This window comes from Parus major, chromosome 1 (genome assembly GCF_001522545.3).
Source record: "Parus major isolate Abel chromosome 1, Parus_major1.1, whole genome shotgun sequence".
Classification (NCBI taxonomy): domain Eukaryota; kingdom Metazoa; phylum Chordata; class Aves; order Passeriformes; family Paridae; genus Parus; species Parus major.
In genome coordinates this window covers 85,785,354-85,807,704 of record NC_031768.1, presented here as the reverse complement: position 1 = coordinate 85,807,704, position 22,351 = coordinate 85,785,354, and the positions used below count along the sequence as shown (strand labels likewise).

Here is a 22,351-nt window from a genome sequence, read left to right as displayed (position 1 = left end):
GTCAGTTATATTGAAAAAAAGATCCCTGCTCAGCACTTGCATGTTCTAGACTACAGCCCCAGTCACTGAGTCAGTAGGTCAACACTGACCTGAAAATTGGGAGTGTTCAATGCTAGACCAGTTCAGCCGATTTACCATCTTGAAGCTTTCTTTCAGGGAATCAATGTTGGAGCACCAATCAGGGGGAAATGCTGGAATCAAACAGGCACAAGATTAATACCATACAGATCACCCTTTCCCTCCACCCCTTAATATAAAAAGATTGGCACCTCTTCACGTAAGAGCCTGATGCTACAGCAGCTAGAAATTCTTTCTCCTTGGGAAAACCAGGGGTGGTATCTCCTTTTTCACTAAGGCCCTGACTTTAGGCTGCATTCCTTAACAGAATCTCAAACCCAGGGTGGATATATCCTCCATTCTCCAGTAAGAAAGCAATTTCCTTCTCAGATTTCAACCGTATCTGTCTTTACCCCATTTTCTACACACAAGTAGGCACTACTGAAAGCTCACTTGTGGGATTTCTCTCTGGAGGCTCCTCACTGCTCCCTTTCCCCCATCTGTGCTTTCCATTGGCCTTGACTCACCAAAGCCAGCATTGTTGATTGAAGCCTGTGACTGCTGCTGCTGCTGGTGTGGCTGCTGCTGTGGGTGGGAGTGCGGGTGATGTTGTTGATGCTGGTGGTAACCTCCATGCTGCATCGGGGGCGGGTGCATGGACATCACTGGTGGAGGGCCATAACCTTCACCACCCTGCTGCTTTCCTCCTTGGGATGGGCAACCCTCTGGGGTTGGAGTGTGGAGTGGGGGAGCAGCACCCACTGAGGAGGGGCCTTGCTGCTGCTGCTGCTGGTACATGTAGTAATTGTGGTTGGAGGGCTGCATGTCACCAAGGAGTGAAGAGAAACCTGCCGAGTACATGAAGGAGGAGGGAGCTTTAAGAGAGCCTGGATCAGACCTCTGCTTACATTATCCAGCTCTAATTTCACACTGCTCATCCCGCTATTTATGAAGTTTTTGGAGTGCCCTCTACAGGCTGCCAACAACCATCACCTGTGCAGTTGTGCCCTTGCTGTGCTCCAGACTCTTAAAGGCTCTACAACAAAGACTCAGAAGTATTTTAGTACAGTGTTATTACATGAATTTTTTTTCCTAGACCTACCAAAGTAACACAACCTCTCCTGAAACGTCAATCACATGTTGTTCTCCTATAAATGACCGTTAAGCATACTTAAACAGTAGAATATATAGAAGATGAATAACTTAGTACATCTGACTTGCTGTTTCCAAAGACTCTCCTCAGTTCCCTTCTTACAAGCAGCTTGGTCAGGAATCTTCACAATTTCTCTCACAGTGATCATAAGAGATCATAAAAGACTGCTTTTGTAACAAAGAGCACGCTGCACGCATCAGGGCTCCTTTATTACTTTCATTCCTCCTGACTCACTGGGTGTGTCATTTCTATCCTTCTGTATTTCAGGCAACCCCTATACATGAGAACCTCAGGCATTTTCCAGACTTCCCCAACACCAAGATCTCAGCCTATCTCTTATGTCTGCTTCCCCTGTTCATTCTCCCCATACACTGGGGAACCTCTGTGGAAAACCACAGTCAGTGGCACGCATGCCATTAACCTGTGTTACTCACGTCTTCTTTTGAGTACCATTACTTGACCATCTGCAAGCAAGCCTCACATTCTCATTGGATTTAACATCAATCTAAAATCTAAACATCAGTAGTAGTCTACTACTGTCCTGGGGCAAAAGGATGAATATTGCCATCCTGACTCAAAATTTGCCAACAAATTTTTTTCAAAAACTGCCAAGTTCTCCTTTATGCAGCCTACAACTTGGAGGGAAAAAAACAACAGACAGCTGCTAAGTTTGTAAAATCAGAAGAACACACCAAGTCAAGGTTCTTCTCTACATTTTTCTAGCTTGCTCATACTACACCACTTGACACAACAGATTCCTACTAGGAGTGCCAACATGATGAAAGCAGTAAAAGTATATACATTTTTATTTCACTGAAGCTTCATGTTCAGGATGCCCTTTCTGGAGTAGCAAACTTTGCCTGTACTGTGTGATGGCTGATAGCACAGGTGAGAAGTTCGTGTAACAACATTGCTCTTTTCACACCATATTAATATTTAGAAGGCAGAAAGAGCTTTAAGTTTTTCTGAAGTATTCTCCATGGACATCTCATCCCTGAAGTGATTCTGCCCTCTTCTGGCTGCTTATTCAATCCCAGAAATGCAAGATATGAATGGAGTTGGAGGCCTTCTCTTCTCTGCTCTCAGTCCACAAAGCTCAATTCTCCAAGGCCTTGTACAATCCTACTTTTAACAGATCTGAGCAATGATGATTTTCCACTCCCCTTTTGAGAAACTCCAAACAAGAATCCTCTCCCTCTTACAGTTTCTAGCCTGACAGACTGTGGATGTTTCTCTGACATGCTTTTCTTCAGGATTTCATTCTTCTCAGCTTCTGCCATTTTAGTATTTGCATTTATATCAACACAAGGAATTTTTAAATCATTGTGCTTTTTTATTCTGAGAGAACTAGGGGGAGCAATGCATAAAGGACGTGCAGATTTCTTATCAGCTCCTGGCAGAAGTAATTACAGCATGCCAAAGAAGGAAAGTCTGTTTGCACAGGCTCCTAAACGAGGAAAGATCTGAGCGATGCCAAATGGACAAGACTGTGTGGGCAGATACCTGCCCACCCCACATGACGCATGTAGTTACTCACCGTGCTGAGAGGAAGATGATTTCTCCAGCATGGATTTGTAGAGATTTCGGAAGGACCAGCTAAGATCCTGGAAGTTGATCTCAGAGTAGGAGAACTTGAAGTCATGGTTGGCACTGTACAGTGGGGGTGGCACATCGGCCCCTTCACGGCCCTGCCCCCCTGCTACAGTAGAGGCAACATCCACAGGCCCTGCACCCTGCTAAGGGAGGGAGAAATAAGGCCTTTAGCCTGTACTAGGATTTGCAGCTTGAGACAGAGATCAGACTAGATGCACATAAAACATGCACAGACATCCCGTATCACTTGAGAGCTCATCTTCCAACAAATCGTCCCAAAAGCCATTTTTTTTTGAGGAACACCAACCACAGCACAATGGCTCCAGCCTTTTCTTCAGCTAATACCATTATGCCTTTATCCTTATCCTCATCCAACCCTTTGCTAAAATTCACTTCCTCCTTATTTTCTATCTCTGCAATTTCAGCTCCTTCCCTTCTTTATATTTTTGCCTCCATATCACAATTTTCACAATTCCTTCTCCTCACCACTTCGCTTTTCCATTCATGCACTCCTCCTACTCTCTTTTTCCTCCCACTTCTATCCTTTTCCCCGTGGCTCACCTGACTGTAGTTAGCAATGGGGGTGGTGCTCTGGATCGACATCTGAGGGGTGGCCTCAGGTGGCAAAGAGGCTTCTGTGCTGACTGGAACAGCCCCTCGGGGGCTTTTACTTGCCTCTTGCTCTGGGGAGTCTTGTGGTATCTGTGGATGGGGAAGAAAGAGAAAAGGAAAGAAGCAGAAATCAAAAACAGATGGAGAAGTGAAACTGCAGATGGGAAGCCAGCTCCCCCGCTGTAGAAGTTCATGGCTTAAAAAAGAGGAGGACTGGGCCTTAGTCACTGAAAAGTCAGGATAAAGGACTTTAAACAAGATTAACTTTGCTACTGAATAGCAGCAACAACAGGCAATCAGCAGGACATACACACTAGTTCGTTTAGTCCTGGTCTTTGTCTGCCTGTCTATACACCCTGACCCCAAAACATTATCATGGTCTGGTGCTGGAAGGGAATTCCCAGCCCACTCCATGCTGTGTGGAAAGAAAAAACACTCACGTCATCATCTGGAGGATGCCGCCTCTTGCGGGATATATCTGGACATGTATCTATTGTCCAATAAGAGCCCTGGAAAGAAGACCCATCGGTGAATGAATGATGAAATCACAGAGCTTCCTGAAGTAGGGGGCTGGTGACTCAAGGAAAGAAGTACCAACTAAACATTTTGATCACAAGGACCATCCTCTAGAACCTGAGACAACCAAGACTCAGGTGTTGACAAGAGATTCCTCTCTTACACCGGGTTGCATTGAACTATGAGGTACAAAGCCACTGGTGGAAGGCAGAATCCTCTACTTTCCATCACTCTTCAGACAGGTCACAAAAGGATGGTATGATCCAAGCTAAGTGAACTCTTTTGGGCCTGCACACTCCTTTCAGTGGCTTTCTCACAACTTAAATTTACGATTAACTGATGAGAACCAACTCAATGTTGGTATTTGGCAGAGACAACCAGAAGGATTGCTCTTTCTTCATGGTTGTGAGACTCCAAGCATCCACAGAGGGCCCATGATGACTAAGAACTAAAACAAATGATCAACAGAGAGGTCTGCTTAGATTGGACAAGAAAAAGCTAAGGGGATCAAGCCACTGTCTTCAACTGTGTAAGGTTATTATAGAAGACAACAGAATCAAATTATTCTCAAAAATGTACAGCACAAGAAAAGATAACAAATACAAGTTACAGCAAGGGATGGTACAGTGAAATATAAATAAAAATTTCTTCACAATGATGATGGTGCAGCACTAGAACAAGTGGGCAGTTTTGCTATCTCCATCCCTGGAGATATTCAAAATTTGACAGATCTCATCAGCCTAATTGTTCCTAATTGTCTGGGAGAGGACAGGGGTACATGTTGACCCCCAGAGCTCCTTTTCAACATAAAATAGTCTAAAATTATGTGTGTTGTCTTCTGACTAAGTATAAAAAAGAACTCTAAAGTGGGTTTAGCTTGTTTTAACCTCCCATTGAGATCTGAATAACCTGAATAACAAGCACAGGTTTTCATTATAAGCCCAGCCCAACATGCCAATGAACACCTGCAAACATATACCCTTAAGTCAGTTAGGATTTCCTGAAATAAGCCACATAATTAATGGTATCTTTGAGCTGTGATCCTCAAAGATCTACTATTTCCACTTACAGATGCCAACTGAGCACTACACAGTCCTTTAAATATAACCTGAAATAAAGGTCTGAGCAAATGTTCCTTTCTTGTAACTTTAGGATGAAGGGGAAGAGATAATCTTTCTGTCTAAATACATAGCTTCTTGCCTCTACCATCTCCTTCTGCTTGTTTGGTTGTGGGGGTTTTTATACAGTAATTTCTGCATGCCAAGATGCCAAATCTTGGTTTTGCTAGCAATTCCCCTTTACAATCTATATGTAGTATCAGAGTTTTACCAGTCCTTAGTTAGCCAACATATTCCTAAATTCTTGAGTTTTACTCGTAAATAATTTCTACAGATTATGTGATGATGACTTTTTTCCAACACCAAATACTTTGTAATCTATATAGGTGGCAATTCTGCTCTCATTTCCATGGATCTTGCCTCCCTGAAATCCATGATGTCCCATCATAGTCCTACTGTTCACCAGCAGCCACTATGCTTTCTCATAACAGAACAGGTTGGACTACACCCACATTTTACACACAAAGAAGAAAAAGAAACAAAACTAAAAGTACATTCAATCACACTTTTGATTTCTGTCAGTATCTTAAAAGTCAACTGAAGATCACAGTTAAGGTAAGAAAAATAATTACTAAAACCCTTAAAGTTCCTTTACAGGTTCCCTTTAAGTAAATGCTTCTGTAGCCAAAGGACTGCAGTAAATCTTACTACTGCTTCCATTTTTGCCTACACTTTAGGTTTCAAATTCCAACCATGAGTTAGAAAGGGCAACCCCAGCTTATTTCCCTGCAGTTTTAAATTGCTTGCCCAGGAGCACGCAGACTTCTTACCTTCCCGGGATCATCTCTTGGTCGAGGCACCTTTCGAAAACATTTATTCAGAGAGAGGTTATGACGAATAGAGTTCTGATGAGAAAGTAAGAGATACAGGTAAGTGCTACAATAAAAACATACATTCTGCGCATGCCCTGGAGCAGGTAGAGAAAATAGGATGGTACATACTTAAAAGCCAAAGCTCACTACATATTGATGGAATGGGGCAGAACAGAAGCTGTGGAAAGGGATGAATTAAGATGGGGCTGAACCACCTCTATACCTATAGAAGGTGAAAATAGCATCAGTGTGATGCAGAGGATGGTAGTGACGTGTGTTTTGAGGGGGTTTTTTGTTTGTTTTTTTTGGTTGTTGGTGGTGGGTTTTGTACACACTCTCTCTTAATGGACCACCACATACATTCAACAAAATTCTCAGAGAAAATGGGACTTCTGTCTCTGCATTTTCTCCAGTTGGTCAATTTAGCTTTACATCAGTCTTATATTAATCAGTGAGATTATTTTGCATAGAATTAAGAAAGTAAGCCTTATAATTAGGCAAAAAAAGGGTACTTCAGTGATGCAATCCCTCACCTTCCAACCAATACCAGCATTTTTATAGTAGGGAAAGTTGTCACAGATCCAACGGTAGATCTCACTAAGCGTCATCTTCTTGGCAGGTGATGAGTTGATGGCGTATGTGATCAAAGTGGCATAGCTGTAACGTGGCTTCCCATCTTGGTGCACTGCTGCCTCATCCTTACTCAGTGTGGCATTGGGATCTGTTGGTGAGCCTGGGGGACACTTTCGGGCAGACCCTGGAGGTCCTGCTTGTGAGGAACCCCCTAATTTTTCAATAGTAGCCCTTAAAGTAAGCTGTGGGAGCCAGTCTATGGAAGTGAGGCTGCTTTCCAGGTCAGAGGCCATGGTGCTGGAAGCAGGAATATCTGTAAGGAGAAAGGAGAGGAAAGGAAACCCCTGAGACACAAACAAGGTAAAGCCTAAGAACAGAAACATCCATTTGCATTCTTCTGCTATCACAAGTATCTGTATACTTCATGCATCTTGTTCACAGCTAGACAGAACCATTCCAAAAGGCCTATGACTGTGCCTCAGGGAGGACCATCCGTACTGAAAGGAATGGGACAGCGCTTTTTAACAGTGATGGTAACACTGCTACGGCTGTCTTACCCAGGGCACTGTTCCCAGGTAATAAACCAAGATCTGTTTAAGGGAAGTGAAGCCCTTTCAGCAGGTATATAACATTCACTCCTTCACTACATAATCCATACAACCTTGGTACCCTTCACCAAGATTACCTGTAATCCAGTAGGTTTACGGTGTCAGGCAAGAGGAAAATCATAGCTAAAAGGGAATACTCATTCATGCCATACACAAACCACAATTTAATTAGATCATCTGCCAAGTCAGGACTATCTTAATTTGAGGGGAAATTAATTTCTCTCCAAGGCCTAGCCTCTCTTTTTGCATTAGGTGACATTATAATGAATCCTATTCCTTAGAGCTAGGATTACATACCTCATTTTAAAACACCAAGATCATGCATAATACTATATATAGATAATTACATCTACCATGTCGAGTCGGAACAGACTATATTAAGCTCATAATAAAGCTTTGCCTACCATAACCAGTTTTTCCTAAAAAAAAAAAATAATAAAAATTTATACATATGTATTTAAATCATGCTTAATTCACAATATAGCAAGCAAGTATTTTCTCCAATTCTGAGACACAGAAATAACTTACTTGCCTGACATCACACAAGTTTGCTCAGGATCTTTTATCTCATAAACATTATAAACTTCCCCTCATAACAATAAAACACACCTGGCTAGCAGTTGTATACAGTGATTTCTACAGAACAATTATATTATAAGAAGAAAACATTTAGCAGCATGAACTTGTATGAACTCGCACACTTAAGCACACTAACTTTTCTGTAGCCTGTTGCAGTAGACAAGGCAGCAGAAAATTCATCATTCCCAGTCAAAACTGGCTGCATTACTATACTGGGAGCAATCCCTTGAAGTCTGGACTGAGAGAGCTAAGTTTCCAAGGCCACGACTTGCACTGCTCTTGGCATAAAGAGAAGAATCATGTCTTGAAGGCATGCAAGTTCTACACCTTTCATTTCTGAAATTAATCTTCCCAGAAGATTAAATAGTAATGTCTTTGAGCATGCTGGAGCATACACAAGACAAACACACAAACACACTTATGTATGTATAGCAAATTAAACACTTGCATACATGTAAGAGAGAAGAGACTGACACGAACACGCTCTGCTTAGGAAAGATTCGTCAGCAGACACCTCCCACTGAGTGCATCACTCAGATGAGTGGATCAGATGAGACAGGGAGACACCCTTCTGCATGAATACCAATTAGATACCCGTTCTAAAAATAGGCATCTGACAATAACACGGTGTGGATGCACAGATCCAGAGACAGATGCACCCAGCATTTTGACACTGAAGCTACCCGTTCTTCCCCCACACCCATATGCATTATACCTTTCACTTCTGCACTCCAGCGCTCTCACAGCACTAAAGCAATGAAGTCCATACTCCAACGCATTCATATGCACTAAACCTTTCATTTCCACGCATGTGCTCACCACACCTCTTAGAGCTCAAACACCTACACAATACCCCAACAAAATCCACCCTTCAGCCCCCACAGGCAGTGGCTTCACAGCCCTGGCCTCAGGAAACACGTCCTAATTGCACAGTGATTATGATCATCACTCATGCTCTTAGGCACCCACAGACTGAGAAATACAATTGCGGTGCCACAGCGCCTATGGCGAATGGAAACATTTTTCTGTCTGTGGAGGAAAGGAAAAGTCCATCAGCTACTAACTTACCTATCTACTCACCTGCCACACTGTCACTTAGGACACGCAGGACTACTTGCTGCACAGCTAACTGATCCAAGCCATGAAAGACTTCCTATTATCCAGCCCCCTCAAGTTGTGCTTTATTGAACAACTCATTTGGACTGATTTAATCTAGTATCAAACATTTGAAATTTACACAAATTAAAAAAAAAAATTCCTTTGTGAATAATAATACAAGGGAAAAACAACAATATCTTTTTATCCAGTGGGGATGGACAGACCACCACGTAATCAAAACACAGCTACATTTACATGGTAACTTCAAAGGTAAAGCCCTCATTAAAAATAGTATCCCACTTGGAAGAAAACAAACATGAACTAAATGTTAAGTTGAATGCTTCATTTTGTGTCTCATATAAATTTTAATTTTGATGGTACAAGCAGAAAAAAAAATACTGCTTCTTATTAAACCATTATGAAATATCAGTTACACTAACAATACAATTCCAAAATAAAATAAATAAAAATCTCTCTCTTCCTCCCCCTCCCCCTTGTTTTTTTAAAGACAAGTACAGAAATCAAGAAAATTAGGTTATAAAAGCCTATGGCAGATTCAGGTATCAATCTGAAACACCAGAAATTCAAGAAACAGAAGAAAGCACTGTTGTTTTCACAGAGCTTCAGATGTGCCCAGGTTATGTCAGTAGAGCATCTGGGATGATTGGCTATGCAGTAAAACGTAATGCTGATATGCAACATCCCCATCAACAAATCCACAGGCTTTTGTGCATTTGTATAAAATATACTTGTCAGGGAGACAAGCAAAATTAGAATTGGGTCAGATTACACCCACACGAAGAAATTTAATATTTTCATTTCTTGGCTTATAAAAATCTCTGACAAGAAAACAAAATCCAAAAATCTTTAAAAAAACCAACCAAACAAACCAAGCCCTATGTCTTGGTTTATATGCACTTGTCACCCAGTACTGAGAGAACTTCTCAGTAAAACACAGCAGCTTTTTAAGAACATACACACAAGACAGTAATTTAGGACAGAAAGCAAAGACTCAGACCAAAGAGCAATCATGTGGGAAATGTCAAAGCAGTGGAATAAGACCTTTTTTTCCAAGTCTGCACTTGATCATGTTACTAGATTTGCTGGCAATATGGGATCTGTAATCATCAGGCACAGTCAAACATTAGGTAAGGTGGCAATTCCAGAACACTTTCAGGGCAACAATAATTCAGTGTAATTGGCTACTAAATTATTTAAAAGAATACTTGCTATGCAGTAAATATTACTGTTAATTTATGTTGCATTTCTCATTCACCTGACCCAAGTGTTTGGTGCATCAGCTTGACAATACTTAATGGCATGATAAAACAAGACTACAGCCAAACCAGAGCAGCTGATAATTCTTCCAACTTTCCTTTCCCAGTTTATTGCCTGGCAAATCTTTTGAACTCTTCTCTTATGATCCCACTCAAACAAAATAAAAAACAGTAATAACTAATAAACACACTGAACTGAAATCAAGGATGCTTTAAAAATTCTACCTCATTAGCAAGTCAGAATTCATTTCCAAGAAGTAAAAAGAAAGTCAAAGACGAGAAATCATCATCTTCCACTTTACAAGGTAAACGTTATCTGTTTATGTATTTGGCTGAATTTAAAAAGCAAGGGTAGGGCACCCCAGGTCGTAACCACCATCAACAGCTGTAAGGTGACTTCAGAGTCTTCATTTCTCAAGCACTAAATAGTTACAGTACAATCCCAAGTCAGACAGGTCAGAGAGATGCAAAAACTCCAGCCAAGTACTGATCCCGAACTACAGTTAAACAGACAAGAATGTGTCCAATTCATAAGAAAAATGTATTAAAGAAAATCCCAGCATTGAATATCTTTTAATAACCACTAATTCGCTTGGGACTAGTAATACTTCCCTACAGCTTTCCAGGAAAGCTACTGCCTTACTTTGAATCTTTGCAACTAGCAAATGGAAGCTCCTGCTGCAAATGCAAACCAGGCTTCTGTCAATGGGACAATAAGGACCATCCCCCAGCAGCACTGAAGAAATCCGTACTTTGCTACTTTGCAAATGCTCACTCTAAGTCAGTCAGATCTTATGCAGGATCACTGCTACTTGCCTATCAGGACAGAAAAACATATGAAATGTGGGGAACAACACTCTAAGGGTCACACAGAACGCAGTTAATAAACATTTACAGCCTGAAGCCTTCTCTAAGGCTGGATTCAAAGGCTGGTCAGGCAGAATCAGTTAGGACTGAAGTAGGGAGACATAAAACAAATGGGATCATGCTGTGCACTGCCCACAGAAGATGCCTATTCTAAAATAAATCTCTACCTTTACATTTTTCTGTGTTTACTTTCACTGTTGCTTTATTTGCTAGTATTCCAACCCAATGAAACTGACAAAAAGATTTACAGGAGACTCAGGTTTCTCAACCCGAACTTAGAGAGAAAAAAACGCAAAACAGACTATCAAACAATGACAGACATTGCTGTAGAACACCTATGAATATACGACCACTTCTATTTAGGTGCCTGAAACACAGATTCAGTGATCTAACTAACAATATCCATCTAATATACTCAGAGATACCCATAGTCTCTAAGGTATTCAACAAATAAAAACTGGGAAAAAAGGACTATTTGACTACAACCGTTCTGAAAGAGTGTCACAATGTAAGGAGTAAAAGTTAAACAAGAATACTACACACATAAAGAAACGAAGAGCCTCTACTTTGGTGAAAAAAAGGCAGTTCTGATGTACTCGTATAAATTATGCACTCAAAAAACCCTGGGTCCTCATCCAATACAAAAAGGGGAAAACAATCAATTTTACCGAGTCTAGAAAGAGAAATTTGCCATTTTAAGATATGTGTTTTCCCTCATAAAGAAGGTGGTATTAACTAACACGGTAGGAATAAAACACTTAAAAATCTGATCTTCTCTAAGCAAACATTCTCACAGAAATACTTGTTTCACGTAATAAATAAGAAAAGAGGTTTCTGATTATCTGCCTAGACTGAAATTGCTATCCATCATTTTGGTAACTACTTGTGAGAAGCATTCAGGAAATGTTTGTATTTCTGGAATCAAATAAAGAAGGAAGAGAGGCTGGTGGGTATTGTTCGTAAAATGAAACTTAACCTGGAAGGAATGATATGTGTCATGTTAGTGACAAAAGAAAGGCACTGCAGTTTTGACAGCACCCTTCTGTCTGCAGTGCCATATGAAAGGAGGAAAACTCATCCCTGGGGCAAGGATGTAAGAGACCTTCTCATACCCTAGAACCATGCTTCCCTTTTTGGAGAGTAGCAGAACAAGCCAAAAAATGTCTTCTCAATTACCTATGGGCTTGCAGATGTGGTAGCAGGAGGCACATGGCTCTCACTAGTCATGAGCCACAAAGGGAAAAGGGATCCAACCAAAGGAGGCTACTGTTAGCTAAGAGCACACAGCGTGGTATTGCCTGTGAGTAAGAGCTGTCACAGCGTGCACCTGTCCACACGTCAGGTGTAGCTGACTCTACAGCCCTGCTCAAAACTACTGCGTGTGCAAGACAGCACGGCTCTGAATGCTCAGTGCTATTTCATGGAACATAGGTGGTACTGTGATTATGGTATCCTGAATGGAAGACTCACTCAAAGTTACACAAAACACTGACATGGTACTGAAAATTATCAGTTAGAGGAAGATGAAAACTTTTAGGCCATGTATAGCTTAATATAAATTGCTGAACTAATTGTTTTCTTATAATTAAACTGTTATATAGATATTATTTTCCTTTAATAAATAGAAACCTCAACAAAATAAGGTTCATACTAAGTTTTAAAAAAAAAATAATAGACCTTCCGATTCCCTCCATTTTGTGAACGGTGCACAAGTAGGGTATAAATCTGTATTTTGAATTTAGTAAACGAACAGCACTGACTGTGCAGGCATTTTTGGTACAAATGAAGCATAAAGGGTTGTGAGAACTATAAAGTCACCCAAACCCCCATGCTGGAAGTGCATCAGGATTCGATTCCAAAGGCAATTATGTCCTAGCTTTGTTTGAAACTGACAAATGGTATAGTTTACAAAACCTGACCTGCTTATTTAAACTTATCAACAGATGGCATTATAGCCAAAGTCTGAAATATGTTCATGTCAAGGGAGGCAGCATCTTTATGGGCATAACAGGCTAGGATTGAGCATAGCTAGGGCCTTGCCAGATTTTAATAAGACCAACTAATCAAATGTTTTTGTTATCTGCTGTATAAACATACAGGAAAGAAAAAAGCATTGAGAAATACTACACAAACATTGCAGACATCCCTTAGACAGTCTGAAAATATGTGTTCAAAGTTAGGACCAGTTTGTTTATTTATGATGCTGTGTAAGGTAAAGTGGGGAATATGTAACACCTGTCAAAAAAAAAAAGCAAATGATACTGAGAATACTGGTATACATAAAATACTTTTGAGCTGGAAATTATTTCCTTTGTAATAAGACTACTAGAAAAGATTTATTCTAATAATAAGCCAAATGTCCCATGACAACCCTTCCAATAACAGATTTGGAGTAAAAAGTAAACCAAGCACTTTGAAGAAGTGCAATGAAAATCCATCACCACAGCAGAAGTGTCTCTGCAGCATCCTTCCACCCTCAGCACCACTATGCAATATTTCACCGTTGGAAGTAGAAGCTGTAATTCCAAGCATATGCCAAGGCAGGAGAGAAATCTTTGACATTTGCTTTAAGAATATTAACGGAACAATTACTCTTATACTGAGAAAGGTATAGGGAGCTGGTTTCAGAATAAGTCAAATTTATGAGCACATAGCTGAAATGAAATTTTCCCTTGGAAACTGGGAAGTCTGTGGTAGAGAAACAGTATATAAGAGCAGGTATTTCCCCTAGCCCTATGAGAGCCCCCAAGCTGAAGGATTTCAATTTTACCTGCCTATCAGAATCACATCCAGTAATGAACCTGCAGCACATGATATGCAAACACTGATTTAATACCCAGATTGTCTCTGAAATTAGAGACAACATCAGAAGTAGATCAGCATGCGGACTATCTTGCTCAGAAGATCTGCACACCATTGCAAAGGCACATACAGAAATCCAGGTTAAAATAATGTGACATGCTTACAAACAAAAACTGTGCTCTTATTCACATTAAAAAATGGGTCTCTCAGTGAAAAACTACCATTAGCCTTGCATTTTAATGACAGCAATAGTGAAAAGCTTCTATGGTAGAGAAAGGAATGACAGCCACGTACAGGGAAAATTAAAATCTGACTGCAAGTGGTCAGAACTTGTTCACCAAAGGCTGAACCACTGAAAACAGATTAGTCAATTTGAACTCTGCAATAGTTGCTGAAACAAACCACAACCCACTTGTGGAAACGGGTATCAAGCAGTAGCAAGAACTCTGTTCTGAATTCATAGGAAAAAAGGAAATCCGTATCAAGTGGAGATTAGCTGTATACCACGTGCTTGAAATGTACATAGAGCACATGCTCCCAGGGTTGAGATTACCAGAGCACTGCAGAGAAGTCTGTTCAAGAGGAGTCTGAGAACAAAGCACAGCTGAAATTGAAGCTGGAGAATGATCAGAAGAATCAAGTAATACTGCGTGAGGCTCATAAATTAAGTCGCAACCACTGTTTTAACATAATTCCTTTTTACTACTCTGTTAGCTGTTATTCTCACACTGACAGAGCTCTCTTCCAGTAGACAAAACACCTGACAATCCCTGGCCTGACTCACAACTCGATCAGTACCACGCTTGAAGGTCAAGAGGATTCAGAACCACGCTGCCACAGAATACACGCCCATTAATGGTTTTGCCTTGCTTAAAACACTAGTACTGCTGCTTGGCTTTCTGCATCCTACTCACAAAATGCTCCATTTTGTGTATCATCCTGAAACTAAATCTTCTGTTCTTCTCCTTACAAACACTGAAAGAAGTCTCTTTCTTCCACACATATGCTTGCCACAGTTGTCACCTTGCAGCTGCAAGTAAATATTATTCTGCTCTAACCTTGGAACATTCCAGTCTCCAAGTTGTTGTGTCTTTGCTTATGACAATCTTTATTTCTTTTGCAATTATCCTTCTTCTTCACAAAAGGAGCCAGGCAGAGTGGAGTACATACAGTAAGACAACTACATTTGAGTATCAGTTAGACCTTTGAATAATTTTCAAAAATGCAAATAATGGCTATTTGCATATTTGAAAGCAGCTAATTGTAAATATGCAATTAACAGCAGGAGCGAATGATCACAGAGGCCTTTTCCAACCTTGATGATTCTAGGGTTCTATGAAATAAGTACTTTCCAGTATGTCTGGCCTCTATTGGCTGGCAATATTCCTGTGTGTATCAAGGTATGAGTCAGCTGAGGAAGAATGTGAAGAGATGTTCATGCAAAAAATGGAAAAGCACAATGTCATGCTTATGCTGCTGGCAGAGCAAAGGACAATGCAGTAAGGGACAGCGATAGATAGGGGAGAAATAGAAATGTGAAGGCCCCTTAGAGTGAGCACAAGAAGCTGGAACCTTATGTGGTGGATGATAGCCAAAGCACAAGCTTGTCAAGGAGGAGATGGCAATGTGTCGAGAAAACATGCCAGGAGGACAGCTTCAGCAATCGTGTTGCTAACAAGACGAGAAGGCCAGCAAGAACAGCTCGCAGTAACAGAGATGGTAAATGAAGGAGGAAGCTTAAGGGTTACCCAAAGAGACTCAAAGAAGCAGCAAGATTCAGGCCACGAACAGAAAGATGAGTCCTTCACTATGTACAGAGCAAGAACATGTTATAGGCCCAACTGTGGAAGCCTGCAGCAGAGGAAAGCAGGAAACAAAGGTAAATGTCAAAGGAGCTTTCTCAAGTTCCATACTGACCTCAGGAGTCTTAATTAGTGGCAATTAATTTAAAAAATTTGTTAAGGTAGTATGCAAAGTTGCATAATTTAATATCCCTGCTGTTAAGGAGGTAAAGAAAAGCAGAGAGGATACTAGAAGCGGGTTATTGTGTACAACTTATGAAAAAAAAAAAAAAAAGGAAAAAGGAGGGCGGTAAATAGCTTAGTGCAGAGGCTATTGAATGAATGACTAGAATAGTTAGGAGGGAAACCAGGAAAATACTGTCACAAAAGTCAAGGGAGGACAAGATTTCAAGACTGGGCATGATCAAGTGTCAAAAACAGCAGGGAGGCCAAGAAGGATGAAGATGGAATAGAGACCCTGAGACTTGGCCAAGAAAAGGTCATTAGAGATCTCAGAAGAAGCTTCATGGGAGAGAGAATATCTATACTGAAGTCAACTTACTAAACAGTTCTAGATTGCACACAATCAAACAAAACCTTTCAATTTTGGAGTGACTGGTCCTTCAATGAAGCAAAAATGCATTGGGGCTTTCAGTGTTTCCTAATGCCACAAAAACCGGCATACAGAGGTTTTGAGTTCAATATCACATTGTAATTAAGGCAATCAGCAGCAAGAGCAGACAGACTGTGTAAAGTGGTTTTCATCCTTATACTTTGGAACCCTTATAAAGGATCAATAACCTATTCCAGGATAAATGGGAAGCCATGCATGGAGAAGCATGCAGCCCAAGGTCAGCCAGCAAAGGAATAGCAGAACCATGCAGAGAACATTGCTCTCCCAAAACCCACACCAGTTTTCTACATTCAAACCTTGTCTGCTTTTTTCAGGTAGAGATAAAAAGAATTTCAGATATAACTATTTTAGCAGGTTGTTTATTTTTCTCTGCAAGTTCCTGATGGGAAGGGAGAATTTGTCTGGGTTTTAGTTAACAATAGGTTTTTTTAGGGGAAACTGAGAATTCAGAAACTTTGCTCCTTTAATTTGTGACCACAAAGTGTTCAGATTCTTTCCCAATTATTCAGATTTGAACTTTTAACAGTAATTACATATTTCTGCTATAATCAACCACAGTCTTTATAGAGCAGAGAGCATAAACAAAATTTGAATTGCTAATGGTAAAAAACAAAAAAGCAAATATTTTTTTCCTCGAGGTATAAAAGCTCTCACTCATCATCTCACCCTATCCCTCATTACTCAGTCTCTCTTATACATAAAAAAGGCCAAAAAAAGAAACACATATTCCCTTAGTTCTTGATTTCACATCAAATAAACTGACCAGCTCAGAAAGATGAGGAACGAGGTATTGGGCCTCGCACAAAATGCTCAGCTCAGCTCTGGAAACCAAGATCCTCAAGTGCTAGAGGGAACCAGAGAATGTAATGGAAGGGTTTTTTATTGTAACTAACTAAAATCTAGCTATTCCTGAGGAAGGAGAGGTGCCAGAAGAGAAGAAAGGGTGGAACAATGAATTGAGTTGCACTAAGGAGACCAAGTACCATTCCTCAGCCAAGCAGAACTGGGTATTTTCAGTGATAAAGAAGTTTCTTGAGATAACCTCAGACAAAAATCCTATTTTCCACAGGCATATAATATAATGAAAGGCAAACCAGGAACAGGTCAAAATGCAGGTGTGGAAGTAAGACCTGTGAAATGCAGTAAAAGACTGCTGCCAGTGAAGAATCCTAGTGAGGAGATGTGGGGTGCTTGCTTGATGAAGAGAAAAGCAGCATTTCAGCTTCTAGGAACATAGGACAGAGTGCCAAAGGGACCACAAGAGAAAAGAGATGCAAAAAGCAGGAACAACTGAGAGGAGGGGGGGTGCAGGAGGAAATGGGAGTCAAGAAGTAGGCATGCTGGAAACATGCTGGGCCTTAAAGGTGCAGAAGAGGAATGTGAGTACTACATGATGCTACAGAGCCCAGGGATTCAGGAAAGGTCAGGAAATACCAAAATCTCTGCTGTATACCTTTAAATCTGTGCTGCCTATCTAAGTAAGTATCAGGTTCATAACAGGAAGACTGGGCAGGTCAAAGACAGATGGATAAAACAACAATCTAGTCCAAATCCTGGCAAAGCACCACAGAATACATTAAACTGGTCTTAAAAGTTGGCTGTGAAATCTCCACATTTTGAAACATTCACAGTATTTTGCATTTGCACTTCAAACTTAAGATGAAAATTTGCAATTAATTAATTGTGAAAACATACTGCAGGCATGCTTGCTCTCTCTCAGTAATACACATACACAGATGGCCTTTAGAAGTGAAAAACATGAGTACAGGGCAGAAATATGTTATAGATTTTTACGTTAATCATATATCCCTTAGAAGGAAGAAGGAAACAAAACTAGCAGAACAGACAGCAAGTAGCAATACTGCCTGCTACAAAGACAATAAGCATTTGGAGGCTGAACACATCAGCTGGATATTCTTGCTAAAATCACATGTGCAACTGCCAAAAATACAGCAAATTAAAGGCTTTTCTTTAGGTTTCAGAGTTAATACAACTGGAGAGTTCAAGCATGACAGCTATCATATTAGGCTGCCCATTAATCTAGGGACTACTCATCTTCTCTAAGATGCCTTCCCAGACCAAAAACAGTTTCCTTCAAAGTTTCAGTTCTGAAGCATCACTTAGATTCTGCAAATGGAGTACTACAAAACATAGAAGGTTCTGTGTGAAAATCATCGGTTACTATTCTACCCAAGGTTGGGAGAAGCACGTGGAAAAATGAATCCAGAAGCATTTTTCATCTTTTGGTTGCTAATGACCAAGATCCAATTCCTGTCTGACAGCTGTGTAAAATGAGATAATCAGCTCAGTCCTCCTCTTGAGGGACAGCTGTCCATATCACAGTTGCCATTAACCACACCTCCTTTCTGACATTTGAAGTAAAGGGCCAAAGATCCAAATTGGGATGCAGACTGAATCTCCCACTGTATAAAGGTCAGCTGAAGTTTAGAAGAAGAGGTAGTAAACCTGTAACCTGTACCTCTATGGTAAGAATAAACTTCTTCAGAGACACCAACATTCAGCTGTATTTTTAGAGGGGAAAAAAAAATCCAAAAACAATAACAAAAAACCCAAACCAGACGGACTACAGTAGTCACAACCCTCTCTCAGACTGAAAAATTAGATCTCAACTCCTCAAACTGTTTCATTCTTACATTCCAACTTTTTGGACTCCTTATTCTATCCTAGAAACTTGCCTACAAAACCACAAGAAGTTATAGATAAAACCCAAGAAGTTATAGAGCACATACTTATGAAATGATCTTTCAGTAACATAATCCTTTTCCCATAACTCTTTAGACCGTCTCATTTCATTTTGCTTAAGGGCTTGACCTGAGAAATGCCACACTGTCAGTTCTCAGATGGGAGCTGAGTGCCCATAGGACAGGACCAGACTGCTTCAACTTAAAAAGTCAACTTTTGGAAGGATGAACGTCCAAATTTAAATTTATGAACCCATAAAAGCACAACTAAGTATCTTTTTTCTCAAATGTAGAAGACTTCATTGCTTCTGTTGAAGCCAACTCTATGTTCTTGGGCATTTACAAGAATTAGGCGATTTACTTAGGTACATTAATGTGGCTTTTAAAGTCTAATTTTAGGTGGTCAGGTATAACATTCTTAATGTAAACCCTTATAGACATAACACTTGCATTTAAACATGTCTATAAAGTACCCTGCACTTTCATGAAGATAAATAATACTCTCCCTTTTTCTTGTATAGATACTTTTGTATAAAATAAATGGTGCAGAGCAGCTGCAGTATTCCACCTCAGAGAAAGCTGCATTTTCACCTGTGATAAACATTTGATGTGAATACCATGATCATACTGAAGAGCTGTGCTCTCGAAAAATTATTCCCTAAAATTTATGAGTATGTCCCAGTTTTTGTATAGCTGTGTTTTAGATTATGAGATCTTTAGAGTAGAGATTGTCTTAATTTGGTGTCCAAGTCAGTACTGAATGCCTTGTCAGCAATTAACAAATAAATAACAATTAGTCTATAGCACACCACTTCAATGTCTGTAATGAACATTTAAAGCTCAGGCAGAAAATACAGAATCTTTATCATTAATGGAAGAAAAAAGAAATCTTTCATATGCATAAAGGTAATTGTTGTGGAAGAGCAGAATTTTTTTAAGGCTGGTATATCAATTCTGTAAAGTGCCCTGGCATCCATCAGAGGCAAAAACACTTGAAAAATGTCAAGTCATTACTGTGAGGAAGGGGGCAGCGTGAGGTAAATTCACCTCAAGAGCATGAAAAGTCAGTTTATCCCCTTGAATGTACAAAGGCCAAAATGCCTCAGTTATCTCTTCCCTTGTGCTAGATAACACAGCTCTACTCAAAACAGGCTGATTGCATAACTATAGGGCAACAGGTAGGAGGGCATCTAACAGTACCCCCAGAACAGATGTATGCTTGGTGGTTCAGCCTTCCCTTACAAAGAGCCACCTTCTGAAGCTATGGATAACTGACAAAATTCCCTGCCAAAATGGGGAATCACTTTGGCATCTTTTGTCTGATCCTGCAAGCACATTACACCAAGGAGTACCTTCTTCAGGGACTCCCTGTTTAACCATTGCTCTCCAAAAGGGCTCCCTATCCCGGCCCTTTGATGTTGGATTTCCTCGCTGCTATCTCACTAAAAACAGTAATACCTCAGGTGAGATATCCAAGATTCTTCTGCTACTGGAATCTGGCTTTGGCTTTATTTGAGACAAAGTCTCCCTCTGACTTGATTTCTCAGGAAATCACTATGTTGGTGTCAGAATACTCATTTGTGGCTGGGAATTAACTACCTCATTTACAAAAAGCAGCAGCTTGGCTCACGCAGCACCAGCACTAGGATTCACATTCCTAGCCCCTGAACACAGCATAAAACACAGATGAAGACTGGTGGCAATTGAACAGCTTCTTTTGGCTTTCAGAGCAGGTTCCATCAGTATTGTCACAGCTTTCATTCCCAGGCCCCTGAGCACCACAGGACCCACTCTCAAGGGCACTCTTTCCAGAATCTATCTCACAGTCCCTTAGGTACATTACAATATGCATCTCAGATATTTGCATGGGGATCTGTAGGTTCAGACCCCAAGCACAGCAAGGTCTGCACTGCACAATGATTTTATTTCCACAGTTACAAGCATAGTAGGACACACATGGAGAACTGACACTCCACCCCACAGGTGCATCCTTGGACACTGGCACTACAAATCACTGCTCCTGTCTCCTCAAAGCTTTTTTTGGCCACTATTATCGTTTCCAATGACCCCTAAATGACAGAAATTAATTCACACTGGTGATGATTAAGGCTGAGTCTAGGATGAATAAACCAGGGAAAGAAAGTAGAAGGAAAAGGGCAGAGAGGTTTTTTAAAATTAAATAGGGCTAAGGTCTCCCATAAGCTAAATAGTGAGGGAAAGAATCAGGTCAATTCTGTATAGCATATAAGGGAGCTGAATGACTGAGACTGAGAAAGACACACAGAAAAAGAAGGTGGGGAGAGGTTCAGAAACAGAAAGAGATAAAAGATTAAAAGCAAGCAGATACAGTGAGAGAAGAAGAGACACAGAAAACAAGGACAGAAGGCGAGAGAGGACAGCTAGGAATAGAGGGGTGATATAATGTGGTCACTCACTCTGTCTGGAAGATTTTCTGAAGGGAGGTGGATTATCTTCAGTGCTGGTTGCTGGGGTGCTGCCCTTCACACTCCTCCTCTGAGACCCATACTCAGACCGTTGCTGTCAGCTATTCCAAGGGCTTCTTCAAAAAATATTTCAAGGGCGAAAGGATTGTGGATGAAATCAGGATCTTGAGTATTAAAACTGCTGTTTTTATCCCGGGATGGAGATCCTCTCTCCCTTTTGGCAGCTAACTACTAAAGGGGTGTTCCCCTGGGAAACAGCCTTTTCACTGATGGTCAGATTATTTCAACAATCAATTTCCCCAATCTGTCTACCTAGAAATCTCTTTTCTCTTGGTACACCTTGCCTGTAAGGGGGGGTGGAATCGGGAATCTCTTTCTCTAAAACAATTCTTGCTATCTCTGTGGATATTATCAGTGAAATCTGCCTTCTCCTCTCCCTGTAACTAGGAGGTGTGTCTTCTCTCCTTGCACGGGGTATTTGAAGAAAACCCTCTTGGGATTAGGGGATATGGGATCTTCCTTGGGATGAAGGAGGATGAGATCAGTACTGGAAATTACCTTTATCTCCAGTTAACAGCAACTGGAAAAAGAATAGCTAAATCTCTCTCTGCTTTCTCTCCCTTGTTTTGCTCTATCGCCTGCTAAGCAGATGTAAATAATTAAAATTACTAGGTAAGTATCTGGAGCTCCTGCTTATTTCTGTCTTGGGAACTGCCTCTCCTGGGCATACGGGATTTCTTCTGTAAAGACTCCCGCTACTACCTGGTACAGAGAAGGGCTGTCTGCTCTGCTCGAGAGAAGACTTTCCTCAGCAGGCAGGAAAGAGTAGGCAGTAAAGGTTATTCTCACAATCCTCAGAAACTGGGGTCCGAGGACACCTCTCCCCTTAACAAGTATCGAGGGAGCTCCAGAAAGCTCTGTTCCACAGCGAGGAAGAGCAGACCTGCTTCTAGATAGTTACTAGGGCTGGGTGCCGGGGGCCTCCACACACCCTTGGCTCGTTAGTAGGAAAGGGGGCAAGTGTTAAGCTCCCTCACCAGCTGCGGGGAAGGGGCCTGGCAGGGGGGGCCGCCGGGGTGTCCCCACACCGGGCGTGGGGCTGCCTAGCGGGGCTGCGGACGGGGC

General features: G+C 40.9%; 1 protein-coding gene across 11 annotated transcripts in view; it reads right to left on the bottom strand.

The window, feature by feature from the left end:
* The window catches only part of FOXJ2 (forkhead box J2), a 33,560-nt gene that overhangs the window by 4,547 nt on the left and 6,662 nt on the right, over nt 1-22,351 (bottom strand). For 5 of the 11 annotated variants that reach the window (XM_033516722.1, XM_033516715.1, XM_015619299.2 and 2 more), the window contains 7 exons: nt 6,395-6,747; nt 5,820-5,894; nt 3,856-3,924; nt 3,365-3,505; nt 2,748-2,946; nt 585-905; nt 90-191 (listed from right to left, as the gene is read on the bottom strand). In XM_033516722.1, coding sequence (XP_033372613.1) covers nt 90-191; nt 585-905; nt 2,748-2,946; nt 3,365-3,505; nt 3,856-3,924; nt 5,820-5,894; nt 6,395-6,747 — 1,260 coding nt within the window. The other 6 variants (XM_015619316.2, XM_015619325.2, XM_015619334.3 and 3 more) reach the window with 5 other exon arrangements.